This window comes from Chanodichthys erythropterus, chromosome 9 (assembly GCF_024489055.1).
Source record: "Chanodichthys erythropterus isolate Z2021 chromosome 9, ASM2448905v1, whole genome shotgun sequence".
NCBI lineage: Eukaryota > Metazoa > Chordata > Actinopteri > Cypriniformes > Xenocyprididae > Chanodichthys > Chanodichthys erythropterus.
The window spans coordinates 9182625-9196131 of record NC_090229.1 but is presented as its reverse complement, the minus strand read 5'-3'; the positions used below and the strand labels follow the sequence as shown (position 1 = coordinate 9196131).

Sequence of the window (13507 nt, the reverse complement as noted above, 5' to 3'; positions counted from 1 at the left end):
GACCAAAAGCCTTAAAAGCTAAATTTTGGGCTCTTTAAGTATATGTTTAAAGATCTGTTTTCATTATGCTTTTTGACATTTTCAACTTTCTCTTGTATGTAATGTTGCTGTTTGAGCATGAAAAATGTCTGCAAAGTTACAAAGCACAAAGAGAGTTATTCTCTATATCATTAAGTACTGTAGTTTTGAGTTTTCTTCTGGGAACAAACACAATATTGCTCATTTAAATAATTCCCGCCCAAGGCATACACAAAAAAAGTTGCTTGGCCTGGTTGACTTGTGTTAGTAGTGCGTTGAAACTCAGTTATGGTAAGGTGTGTGACATTTCTAAAAACACGCTGGTAGCGGTTCACCAATCACAACACATTGGTCCAGCTGACCAATCATGTCAAGTCATCTTCATTTAGGCTATATATTGCTTTTTACAATATAGATTGTTTCAAAGCAGCTTCACAGTGATAATAGGGAAATGATTGGACAGAGATTATTTTGACTTTACAGCAGCTCTAGGAAAAAGTTATTATCGCGCTATTTTTGATCAAATCACTTCCGTTGTAAAAATCGCAAATTATTATCTTAGGGGCCACTTAAATGACACCTTTTTAACTGAAAACAGAAGACTTTCAATGCGTTATTGCCATTCATTTACGTGTTTAGTCTATAGGTATGCATGTGTGAATGTGTATGTGCGCAGACGCTTAGTCTTTTTTACAAAGTGACATTGCCAAATTACTTGTCTGGCCCGCATAATACAGAATTACTAGTGGTTTCCGTGGATCCATTGTCGTCGTGTCTAGGTGCAGGTCCTTCACCTCATCTGGATACGACCTGGATTGGGCAGACTACGGTAAACCTCAGAATAAACGGCGAGAGACTAATATTAGCATAGACGGCATTCTTCTTATGATGTAGCGAGTACATCAGGTGTTATGGGAAGTGTTCCCGGTTCCAGCTGACCTAATTTATGCAGACTAACAATTTACATGATTTGAATTTTAGAAGTAGATAACGTATTATGTGTATGCAAGTTTAAAGAGACATGTTTTTAGTCTAGATTTAAATTGACAGAGTGTGTCTGCTTCCCGAACAATGCTAGGAAGACTGTTCCCAAGTTTAGGTGCTAAAAAGGAAAAGTGGTTGATTTTTGATATTCTAGGTATTATAAACTGGCCAGAATTTTGAGATCGCAATAGACGTGTAGGACTATAATGTGTTAAGAGCTTGCTCAGGTACTGGGGAGCTAAACCATTCAGTGCTTTTTAATTAATTAGCAAGATATTAAAATGTATACGATGTTTAATAGGAAGCCAATACAGTGTTGACAGAACCAGGCTGATATGGTCACTTCCAGGTTCTAGTAAGAACTCTAGCTGCTGCGTTTTGGACCAGCTGGAGTTTGTTTATTAGGCGTGCGGGGCAACCTCCCAGTAAAGCATTACAATAATCTAGCCTTGAGGTCATGAATGCATGAATCAGAGCACATTGTGCTTTTCGGAAGCAAGGGTTTCACAGAGACAAGAACTAAAGCATTTCCCAAAAGCAACGTAACCATTGCTACCAATAGTCTTTACAATAAACTTAGATGAGAAATGCAGCCCAGATCATTACAGACTGGGAAGAGAGGTGCTACAACACTGTAAAATATGTGAAAAAAATTTTTTTATTGAACATTCAAGCATGAAAACCTATTCTAGTAGAGCCCAAAAACAAAATCAAGACTTTAATTATATAATAGCTGCCTTTTTAATTGTTTTTTTTTTTTACACTATACATTATCTGTGTTACATTGTGATTTTATTCTCCTTACAGACAAGTCGGACCTGAGCACTTTGGTGTCAGAGGCGTTCGTGTGGTTCTTTGTTGAGCTGGTCGGACATTATTCTCTCAACATGAGTGACGTAGGACCCAGTGGGACCCGAGAGCTGCAGAGAGACGCTTTCAGGAAATCTCATCCATCCCGAGGAGTGCGGCAGTTTCTTCAGCTCTTCATGGACACGCAGATGTTCGCTGGTTTCATTCATGACCGAGAGCTCAGAAAGGGAGGTGTTAAAGGTGAGAGAAGGGATATTCCTGGTTAAAGTCATCATTTTTAGGAAGAACTGTTCCTTTTAAGTAATGAGAGGAATGTGTCGTTGTCATTTAACAGGGTTGTTTGAAGTAAGAGCTGCAGATTATCTGGATTCATATCCTGAACCTGAACCAAGTGGAGTCAATAAATTTCTCAAGGGGCTCGGTAAATCTTTTTCTGCTTTTGCATTTGTCTTGAATGAAAAGATAAAGAAGGAGAATTACTTATTTTTGTTGTTTTATTCACAATAATGTTTGTTTGCAGGGAATAAAATGAAATTCTTACAGAAGAAATAGAGAACTGTGTCAGACGCCAAGTATGAGTGGCCACAGCTTTTTTCAGAAGCATGTGATGACTCCATCAGCATGTCAGTTCCTCCCCTGTAGCGAACACTCGAGGGCGGAGATGAGGTCAAGACTGGAATCAGCTTGATCTGCCATGAAAACTCTTCCCTGTCACAAAAGAGGAAAAGGCTGGAAATGAGTTTATAAGCACCAGGAACAAAGACGACTGAATTAGAACAAAGAGGAAAGGGAGGAGTCTGTCATGTTATTGTAATTTTGATAAATAAGGAAAAAAACTGACTATGAATGCATTAGAACAAGGTTTGGGTTGTTGGCCATTTCAGATGTCTTACATGATTTTGTCTTTAATGTATTTTTATTAAACCAGACAATTAGGTAAGCTTATGTTTTAACCTTTTCCAACTGGAATTTTATTTTAAGTTTAAAAGAAAATATGATGAAGGATGGCTTCTATTCCCATTTAATAATTAATTTATGATTCTTTGTATGCACAGAAATCGCTTTTCAAGTTAAATGTCAAACATTTATTTTTTTTGCCACATATGCTCTTTGTGAAATATCAATGCCGATGTTTAATTTCAGAGGATTTTACATTTTGTACAGTTTGTTTTTTGTAGACAAACAAGACTTTTTGTAACGTTTGAAAATAAAAACAACTTTCAGATGCAGAGGTGGACAGGCAGTGTGAATCAAACATTGTGATCTTGTTGTGGAAATTAGAAATTTGAATGAATGTCTAGAATCCATGGGTTTAAAATATATGGGAAACTTAAAATGAAAGGAGTGTATTATTAAAAATAACAGTTATGTGAATTTGGGGGCTACTTTGAAGAAGCAAAAAATAGCTTTAATATAGTTTTGGCCATTTGTCTGTGACATTACATGAGTGCATTTGTGTTATTTCATAGTTTTAATGACTCTCAACCCTTTCACACAAAGAGGTCACTACAGTGGACAGCTATTCAAAAAGCCATTTCTTGCATATGCATGCATTTTGATTGCACATGAACCACTACAGTAGACTAGTGCATCATCTTATACACTGCCACCATGTGGCAAGCTATTGTATGTGGAATTTTTTTTCTTCTTCTCCAAACCAAGATGGCTAAAGGCCAGTCAGAAATGCCAAGTTGCACTGAAATATCCATTCCTTCTATCCCAGGAGACTCTTGCAGGAAAAAAATACTTCATCTGAAGTAACTTAGTACGAATGAGAATTAGAATGTATTTTGCAGTTATGTCAAAATAATCTACGTAATGCGTTACATTACTCGTAACATCAAAAAGTAATCTGATTACGTAATGCACGTTACCTGTAATGCTCATTTCAGACTGAAAACATCAACAGATCAATGTAGATTTCAGTCTGAGGTTTTCTCACAGAGGAGAGCTACAGTAGAAATTTTGAATGAGAATTATCAGCTAATAAGTGTAAATCAGCATACTCTCATTTCTATATAGTCTGAGTTGGGTTTCCACAGAGTTGTACCTCCACCAGGCACCAGATTGATGGAATCATCCATCCGCATGTTCATCAAAGACATGCAACGTTCACCTTGTATTAAAGGGATAGTTCACCCAAAGATGAAAATTGTGTCATTTACTCACCCTCAAGTTGTTCCAAACCTGTATACATTTATTTCTTCTGCTGAACACAAAAGAAGATATTTTGAAAAATGTTGGTAACCAAACAGTTGATGGACCCCATTGACTTCCATAGTCTCATAGTCTAAATAATAATAATAATAATAATAATAATAATAATAAAAAGTTTAGATCTTGTTTTTCATGCCATAAGAGCAATAAAACAGAGAAAAAATCCTGACAAAGGTTGTCATAATAGACCTTTTTCACATTTCTCTCAAAAGCGGAAGTCATCAGTTGGGTAAACTTTTACAGCGGTGACTGCAGTGTTGCCAAGTCCGTGGTTTCCCCGCAGAATTGGGCTACTTTTACACTGTTGCCATGGTTTGTTTTTCCTGGAATGCGAATTTTATCAGGGAACACAGCCAAAAATGCTAACTCCTTTCAAAAAGAGGAAGAAAATAGATAAAGGCAGTCCAAAGAATGAAAGTAATTTTTACCATCACTCACATTGTATGTGCATTGTAATTTGATGCAACGGTAATATAATACTAAGTATAGTGTTATAAATGTACATACATTTAAAAAAAAAAAAAAAAAAAATGAAAATATAAAAAACTGTAGGATTTATGATATTGATGAGTGTTAAAACGCGTCATCAAGTGAAAGGGGTCATGCCACAGTCTCTGGGTCATGCTTCACATTCATAAGTGCAAATTTACCAATAAGAAACCAAACTTTATGATTTTGTTGGCTGAAATATCTATATATATTGACAGTATCAGAGACTCTTTAAACAAGAAAGCTTTAAGAACTTTGAAAGCTTTTAAGAACTTTATTTGATTTGTATATGTGTGTATATATGTGAATATATATATATTGTATCTATGTTTTGAACTTTTATATTTACTTCCCCTTGGCACCCTGTTTTATTTGTTGTAATTTGTTCTTTTCTTTCTTTTTTTCTCTTCTTCCTTTTGATATTGTTTCATTACATACTGTATGTTATTGTTCTTTGAATAAAAAAAATAATAATAAAATAAAGTCTACGGGTCATGCATTAAAGGGTTAACTACGCATATATCCTCCGGTACACAACGGGGCGCTGATGTTCATATGTCATTCGATCCAATCATAATAGAAGCAGAGCGCGAAGCGTGTGTTTGTAAAGGATGGCAGGACCGGCTTCAGTCGCTGGTGATGTTTTTGTAGATGCTCTGCCGTATTTCGACCAGGGTTATGATGCTCCAGGGGTCAGAGAAGCCGTAAGTAGACTGAATATTTACTTTTGTACGTTCTGTCTATTTTAAACTACGATAAATAATAAATATTTGACCTTCTGCCACAAGGCAGACAGCTAACGGCTGCATCTGCTTCTGGTTTTTAAATGAGACAGTTTGGCTGTTTAATCTCCTATGTTTCTGAATTACGTATTGCATTTATCTTCATTGAGGGGGACATTAATCGGTTTTGATCAATTTCAGGCAGCTGCTTTGGTGGAAGAAGAGACTAGACGATACAGACCAACCAAGAACTATTTGAGTTACTTGCCCACACCTGATTTCTCTACCTTTGAGGTACAAGACGCTTGCTGCCACTGTTTTACCATAATCTACATGTTCACACCATAATTTTAGTGTTTTGTTGTTCACTTTAGACCGAGATCATGAGGAATGAGTTTGAAAGACTGGCTGCTCGTCAACCCATGGAGCTGCTCAGTATGAAGAGGTAAGTTTACTTAGCAAAATATCTGTTACATGTGGTGAAATGTTGTGTTTTTGTGTTCTGCTTGTGTACATAACCTGTTTAAGTTAAAAAAAAAAAAAGGTAGGAAATTAAATTGCAGGAAATCTAAAGACTTCTTTGGGAGGAGAAACTGCAGTAATATTGATAGTTTAAATCTTAAATATTAAGATAAACCTTTAAGTTTTATTTTAAAATGCTATTGTTCATAGCCAATTTCCCACTTAAGTATTACACTAATCATAATCCCGCTATTGTGATTTATTGCACACATGTAAATAATAGAACTTGAGTGCTATGCAGTTTCGAGTTCACATACAGTAAATAGCTCATCCAAATATTCCTAAAAAATGTGTTGTTTGCTGTTAGATCTCACTTGCTTGTCTTCTTAGATATGAGCTTCCTGCTCCATCGTCTGGGCAGAAGAATGATATCACAGCATGGCAGGAAAGTGTCAACAACTCCATGGCTCAGCTGGAGCACCAGGCAGTGCGCATTGAGAACCTTGAGCTCATGGCCCAGTATGGAACTAATGCATGGAAGGTGTCTAATGAGTAAGTGAAGAGACTTGAGTCAGTCTATTCAAGATTTAAACTTAGTGAAAGGGTTTGTTAACCCAAAAATGAAATTTCTGTCATTAATTTCTCGCCCTCATGTCATTCCACACCCGTAAGACACAAATTAACATATTTTTGATAAAATCTGAGAAGTTTTTTTTTTATCCTCAACTGAAGGCAACAAAATTACCATATTCAAGGTCCAGAAAATTAGTAAAGACATTGTAAAATAGTCAACATGACTACAGTGGTTCAATCATAATGTTATGAAATGACGAGAATACTTTTTGTACGCAAAAACAAAACAAATTCATAACAAATTATTCAACAAATTCATCTCTCCCCTGTCATTCTGCTACGTTATTTTGTTGCTTTCAGTTGAGGGTAAAAAAACCTCTCGGATTTCATCAAAATACCTTAATGTGTGTTCTGAAGATGAATGAAGGTCTTACGGGTGTGGAACAACATGATGGTGAGTAATAAATGACAGATTTCATTTTTCGGTGAACTAACTCTTTAAGGTATTTATCTGACAAAATTATTTGGCAAAACTGCAGCTACATGTTTTATTTCACTATACACAAAAAAAATAAAAATACATGGAAAAACATAAAGCTCGCAGGAAAAAGCATACATCGACTACAACATAATCGGTTAATTATTATTTCATTGGTTCTCTCTTGTTTTTGCATTTTCATAATGTCTTTGACAACCTGTCAAAAAAAATGCCTGTTTCATTGCATTATCAGAAGCAAAACAACTGACTCCAAGCACAACTATGTAATTTGCTTACAAAATTTTAACACATTTTTAATAATATTTGAATAAAGGGTGAAGATGTCAAATTTTCCAGGGTTGGACATCACTTTTGGCCACTACTATATATTGTTTAAGGGGTTAAAGTCAATACTGTGAACACCAGAGGTGTAAAGAGTACCTGAAAAACATACTTGAGTAAAAGTACAGATACCTCACATTGAAAATGACTCCACTACAAGTTACAAGTAACCAATTCCAATTCGACTTGAGTGAAAGTCTTAAAGTATCTGATTTTAACAGTACTTAAGTATTTTACTCATGCTGCACTAGTCCTCAACACCTGAGAGACATGCCGGTGAAAATAAGAAACAATTGATTTGTAAGATGAGAAATTGTAAACCCAAAATAAAACTGAACACCTCAATATTGCAATAAATCAAGGTCGAGGACACAACCTTATTAACGTCTATGAACTCTCAAGTCTCAGTTGAGCTCAAGTGCACAAAAAAGTCATAAGTATATCTTTCAAAAAGGTCTTGTCAATATTGCGGATAAATAAAACAAAGTTAAGTAAAATTAAATAGTCAAAGTCGACTGTATGTGCTGGTTTGAGCCTCATCACCAGCTGCAGTCATTTTCCTCATCTAATAAATCAAACACCTGCGATTCAGAAACTACCTGCTAATGCACTCACATTCACGTAAAGTAGCCTTTTTTGACAAGTTTGGGGGAGTAAAGGCAAAACGCACAAGATCTAGTACCTTCAATGCCCTTAGATGGCGATATCGCTTCTTTATATCAGAAACAAACTGCTGCAGAAAAAGTTAGGTGTCATGAAAAATGTAATCTGTAATTGCATTACTCATCCAAAATGTATTGGAGTAAAAAGTACATTTACTTGTTCAAAAATGTAGTCAAGTAGAGCATAAAAGTTGTGATTATCTTTGATACTCAGTACAACTACAAAGTAGCCAAAAAGATACTTAAGTACAGTAACTAATTACATTTACTCAAATACTTTACACCTCTGGTGAACACTGTATGCAGTCTCAAGGCTTTGATTTAAAAAGCTATTTAATTCCTCTTTGGTGCAATATTATTGGGAAATGAAAACAATGGAGGTTTATTTGTGTATTTGCTGGATTTTGTCAATCATAATTGGTTTTCTTCTCTGTGAAACAGTAACTTGGCCTTAATGATTGAAAATGCACAAAAGGAACTGCAGAAGGTTAGGTAAGTTGAAGGTCAATGCAATTTCCTTTACATATGGCTGTTGTATATTTTAGCTGTGCACAAACAGTTTAATTCGCTTTTGAAATGAATCCTAATTCCCCACATAATGTGCTCTTGTTCTCATTCCAGAAAGCAGATACAGGATCTGAACTGGCAGCGCAAAAATGACCAGCTGGCTGGAGGAGCAAAACTGCGAGAACTTGAGTCAAAGTCAGTACATTGTTATGTTCCTATATGAAAACCATTTCTAGAATATGTTATGAGCAAATTTGAATGCAATTAGTTAATGTTTCCGATTCTATTTCCGCAGTTGGGTGTCCCTCGTTAGTAAGAACTATGAGATTGAGCGAGCCATCGTCCAGCTGGAGAATGAAGTGGCACAGATGAAACAGCAACAGGGCGATGAGAACAAAGAGAATATTCGACAGGACTTTTAAATATTGAAAACCATTCAACAGCATCTTGAAACTGTGCAGACTTTGCAAAAGCAAATGATCACCAAAGTGTGACATTGTTTTTTTTTAATGATCGCTTTGTTCCGTTTTCCTGACGAACAGGGAAATTATTCTTTATAAAACACAAATGAGCAATAGTCTTGTAGTGCAAACAGAGGCTCTGCTGGCTTGTGATTTTGCACCAAAAATAAAGAAGTCCATTTTGACTCTGGGAATCGTTAACTCACTTTTGTGTTCACTATATACATAAAAATAGTTTGGCTGTAATGTCGTTTATAATCTTTTTTTTTTTTTTGGTCTTCTGTATGATTACCTGATGGATATTTAGTTCATCTTAATGGTCATGTTTTACTCTATTTGTAATATTTTTTTTTTTAAATACACAATAAAATGATGAAATAATGACTTGGATTGTTCATTTTCTCGGTCAAGAAGACTCCTCTCTGGCTAAACAGCACACTTTTGGTCTTGATTTGGTCACTTTTTCCTGTCTTATGTCATTCATGTTGTTATGCTACATTAACAAACTGATGTAGCTGTAGGGACATGTATTAGACAGAAAATAGAATAGTAAAAAAAAAAAAAAAATCTTTTGTTGAAGTTTAGCTTACCTTTTGCTTTACCTTGAACATTTAACTTTTGTTTTGAGTAATTTAAATTTGTTCAAAGTAAGCTACTTGTGTTTTAAATTTTTACATTCAACCGTGGTTGTTCAGTTGCAGTTAGTGGTCTGTTTCTGGGTCTTAAGGTATTTTTAATATCTTGCTTAATTGGGTGTTATTTACTCCAAAAATACTTGATTCTAAAAAAGACTGATTCTAATGTGATTTAAATGAACCTTTGTTGGTTACTATCTCCCCCATCACGCTTGGGACAATAATATTTTAATATTCCACATTTCAGAATCTAAAAAAATTGCTCATGAAGAAAGCTCCCAACTGATAAATAAAGTTACATCAGTCTCAAAGTAAACTTTCAATTCTAATGTATTAAAGGGATAGTTCACCCGTAAATGAAAATTCTGTCATCACTCACCTTCATGTTGTTTCAAACCTGTATGAGATTCTTTCTTCTGCTGAACACAAGAAATTCTGAAGAATATGGGTAAACAAACAGTTGATGGGCCCCATTGACTTCCACAGAATTAACAGTTTGATTATCGTCATTCTTCAAAATATCTTTCTTTGTAACTTTGTATTTATTATTTAGCATGAAAATGAATGAATATAATGAGATTTGGATAAAAAATTAGTTGACATACAGTTTATAATTCTCTATTCTACTGATTTTAAGGAGCACACTTTTTTTTCCATCTGCAAAAGACATGATTACGTGATCTCAACATATCTGCACTATTTTAAATGAGTTGTTAGCTAATCTTATTACAGTGCGTCGGTTATGCGTGATGCACTACATTATTGCGGGGAAAATTAAAATATTAATTTAATTCTAAAAGTAGCCTAATCATCATCCTCATCATCATTCAGATCATCGCAGAAGGGGCTTGAGATCGCCGGGCCTGGTATGTGCTATTTGCCAGCCGTTTCTGTATTTGCATGTATTGTGAACTTTTGCAGCGCATTTCTATATTTGCATGTTGCAGACTTTTGTGGCGCGTTTCTGTATTTGCCTTACTGTCTATGGTATTTGCAGACTGTAAAAAAAAAAAAAAGATGGACGACGCGACACCGCTTCCTTCCATTGTATTGAACTGAAACCAAAATGGGCCGATGAATGGGCACTGACACGTTACGCAATACGTCAAAGAAAAAAAAAGTTTGGAGCCTGGGCATGCGCAGAAGGAATCGTCAGTGGAGCCCGGAGGCGGAGTCATCATTCGTGTATTTTAAATTAGACTATAAAATTATACACAATTTAAAATTCTACCTATAAAATGATAGGCTATTCTGTTTCTAGCGCAATAATATTTTTGAAACAGCAAATTTAGTAGATAAACTCAATATAATATGCCACTAGAAACAACTCTAAATCGTCAGAAACATAGAAACGGTCCTGCCATTTTAAATCAAGTTCAACACGTTACAGGAGCCCACGTGATCAAATAGTTGCGCGCGCATTTTGGGTTTTAACGTGTTAGCAACTCTGAAAGTTTTTCAGGGCTCTCAAGTGTAACGCACTGAGCATGACAGTCACTCATTTTCTTTTTTCAAGCACTCCCGCCACACATTGTATTTCTCACGCAGAAAAACTATTTTTCATATATTTAATATGCCGCTGCGCCGGGCAGGAATCAAGCGCGTCTCCTCTGCAGTAGCCTGCCACTTATCAGCCAATCAAAAAAAAAAAGAAAGAGGCTACACAGTAGCCAAACGGAAAATAGCACTATTGTATCTGGGTAAGATTTAACGCATCAACCAATGAAAAAAAAGCATACCCTGGAATTGTTCACCATCATCCTCGTTCACCCACAGAGGAAAACACTGGAGCTCTGAGCATCACTTTAAGCAGAATAAGTCATGATCTCCTATTTTAATGTTACAACAAATTCACAGCTTGTTTGACACAAACAATGACAACTTGACTGCTGTTAGAGAATGTTTCCCAGATAATCAGCATCAGTTTTTCATGAGTGTCTGAACTAAGTCAACAGTTTTACAGCCTGTTCACTGAAAACACCTGCTCAATAGTCTAGACCTAGTTATATTTTCGTTATCACACGATGACTGACATTTTGTCACATTAAACATCTCTCTCTCCAAATAGGCTTAATAATTTTATTAGCACTAAATAAATTATAGTGTATTTCATCGTCAATGTTATTGGTCACTTTAAAAATCATGTCATGTTGTTGGATATTTGTCATTCTTGCCTGTCTTTAAAACTTGAGAGCCCTGGTTTATGTATATATATCTGGCCACTGTATTTGGCCATCTGCTAACGTTTTCTATCCACTCGACTACACGGATCTGAAAGCCGGATACCATTTGATAAAGTCAACTTTTTAAAATAACTTTATCTGTCTGTGTTGCTTAATCCGCTCGCGAAGCTGTAGATATATATCCCAGCTAACACACGACGTAACAGTTACGTAATGTATTCGTACTTTTTGGTCATTTCATGACTTACTAACTGACAACGTAACTACGACGTCGCATGCCAGTAATTTCATTACCTTCAGATTACCATCTCACAACGTTGTCAGTACGACCCCCTAACGTTATAAGATTACCAAGGACGTTCCAGATACGTACTCTATTCGTAATATATTGGTAATTCCATGACTTACTAGTAACGTAACTACAACGTTGTATGCCTGTAATATTATTACCATCAAATTACCATATCACAACGTCGTCAGTACGATCTCCTAACGTTATAAGAAAACCAAGGACGTTCCAGATACGTACATATTCGTAATATATTGGTAATTCCATGACTTACTAGTAACGTAACTACAACGTTGTATGTCCGTAATATTATTACCATCAAATTACCATATCACAACGTCGTCAGAACGATCTCCTAACGTTATAAAAAAAAACAAGGACGTTCCAGATACGAACTCTATTCGTAATATAATGGTCATTCCATGACTTACTGGCAACGTTACAGCAACGTCATGTGCTGGTAATTTCATTATACCATCATTTACGGATTCTTTATATGTTATTATTAACAGAATTTGCCATTTAAAATGTGTAATTAAACGTCAGACACAAGACTGAAATGTCCCTTAAGAAAAAAAAATGTTTCTTTTCACCAAGTCAGAATATGGATGATTGCTTTTTATATATAGTGACGTGACATACAGCGCGCGCCTCCACAAATGGAGTGCGCGCCGCGCGCACACTATGTTGACAAGAGAGTAAAGTTAATTTTTCTGAGAGAAGAATTTATTTTTCCGAGGTGACAACGAATAAACGGCTTTTATAAAAATGTATAAAGTTAACTTTGGAAAGACGCAAAACCTTTTTTTATTGTTATGTTTACATTAGTTCTGGTGGCCGTTAGAGTTGCCATGGCAACCGGGAAAACATTCAAGCTGCTGGAGTGGACAGCCTCGACGTTTCTCCGTGTTTCTCGTCAGTTTTATAGCAATAAAGTTCAACAACTGCGTCAGATTGGTTAAGTACCATTACCCACAGTCTACCTTAAGTACTTTATGTTAATATTTTTACCTCTGTGATTTCCTTGATCGTCTGAAATATATGTTGGCAAAATGTTACGCTAGCATAGCATATGTTTTTAATGATACTGAGTGCAAAACGTCTTGAATGCTTTTATTTTATGTTTCGCTGTAGGCTATATGTTTTTATTTATAGTTTGGGTGTATTTCATTATTTTTATTTGGATTTTTGTTCATGTTCTGCGTGTTTTTCAAAATAAATGAATTGAATTCATTTTGAGCTCTGCATTCATTGTTCACAGCTGTTGGAATAGCCTTTAAATTAGTTTGGGCAAATGAGGACATAAATTAGGTTAAACTACTGCATGTCCGCCCATAGAAAAATAAATAAATATAAAAATTACCAACTGATTACCAACACACAACCATTGATACACAACGTTGCCACGACGTCGCAGTTACTAACTGGCAACGTCACAAAGTTACGTTGTGGCAACGTATCCGGGAATTTCACTTTTCCGGTTGCCACAACGTAACTAGTTACGTCGCCACGACGAAAGTTTGGTCACCAAATTACGTTGCAGTTACGTAACAGTCACGTATTTTGGTTAGCTGGGATGTCACTTTCGGAGTTGCTAACACGTTAGAACCTATGGGGAACAACACTACTTCCGTTGCCAATATGCGCGCGCATACGTTGCTACGTCATCATTGTG

General features: G+C 35.8%; 2 protein-coding genes across 2 annotated transcripts in view; both read left to right on the top strand.

The window, feature by feature from the left end:
* The window catches only part of dennd2c (DENN/MADD domain containing 2C), a 29059-nt gene extending 24183 nt beyond the window's left edge, over positions 1 to 4876 (top strand). Inside the window, exons 17-19 of the mRNA XM_067394484.1 lie at positions 1810 to 2052; positions 2147 to 2233; positions 2333 to 4876. Coding sequence (XP_067250585.1) covers positions 1810 to 2052; positions 2147 to 2233; positions 2333 to 2364 — 362 coding nt within the window. The 3' untranslated portion in view covers positions 2365 to 4876. The remainder of the gene's footprint in view (positions 1 to 1809; positions 2053 to 2146; positions 2234 to 2332) is intronic.
* Positions 4877 to 5084: 208 nt separating this feature from the next.
* Positions 5085 to 9090, top strand: bcas2 (BCAS2 pre-mRNA processing factor). Its single transcript, XM_067393519.1, has 7 exons — positions 5085 to 5222; positions 5442 to 5534; positions 5615 to 5685; positions 6093 to 6254; positions 8199 to 8249; positions 8379 to 8459; positions 8560 to 9090. Exons 1-7 carry the CDS (start codon positions 5130 to 5132, stop codon positions 8684 to 8686), a joined length of 678 nt encoding a protein of 225 aa, XP_067249620.1. The 5' UTR covers positions 5085 to 5129; the 3' UTR covers positions 8687 to 9090.
* The last annotated feature ends 4417 nt before the right edge of the window (positions 9091 to 13507 follow it).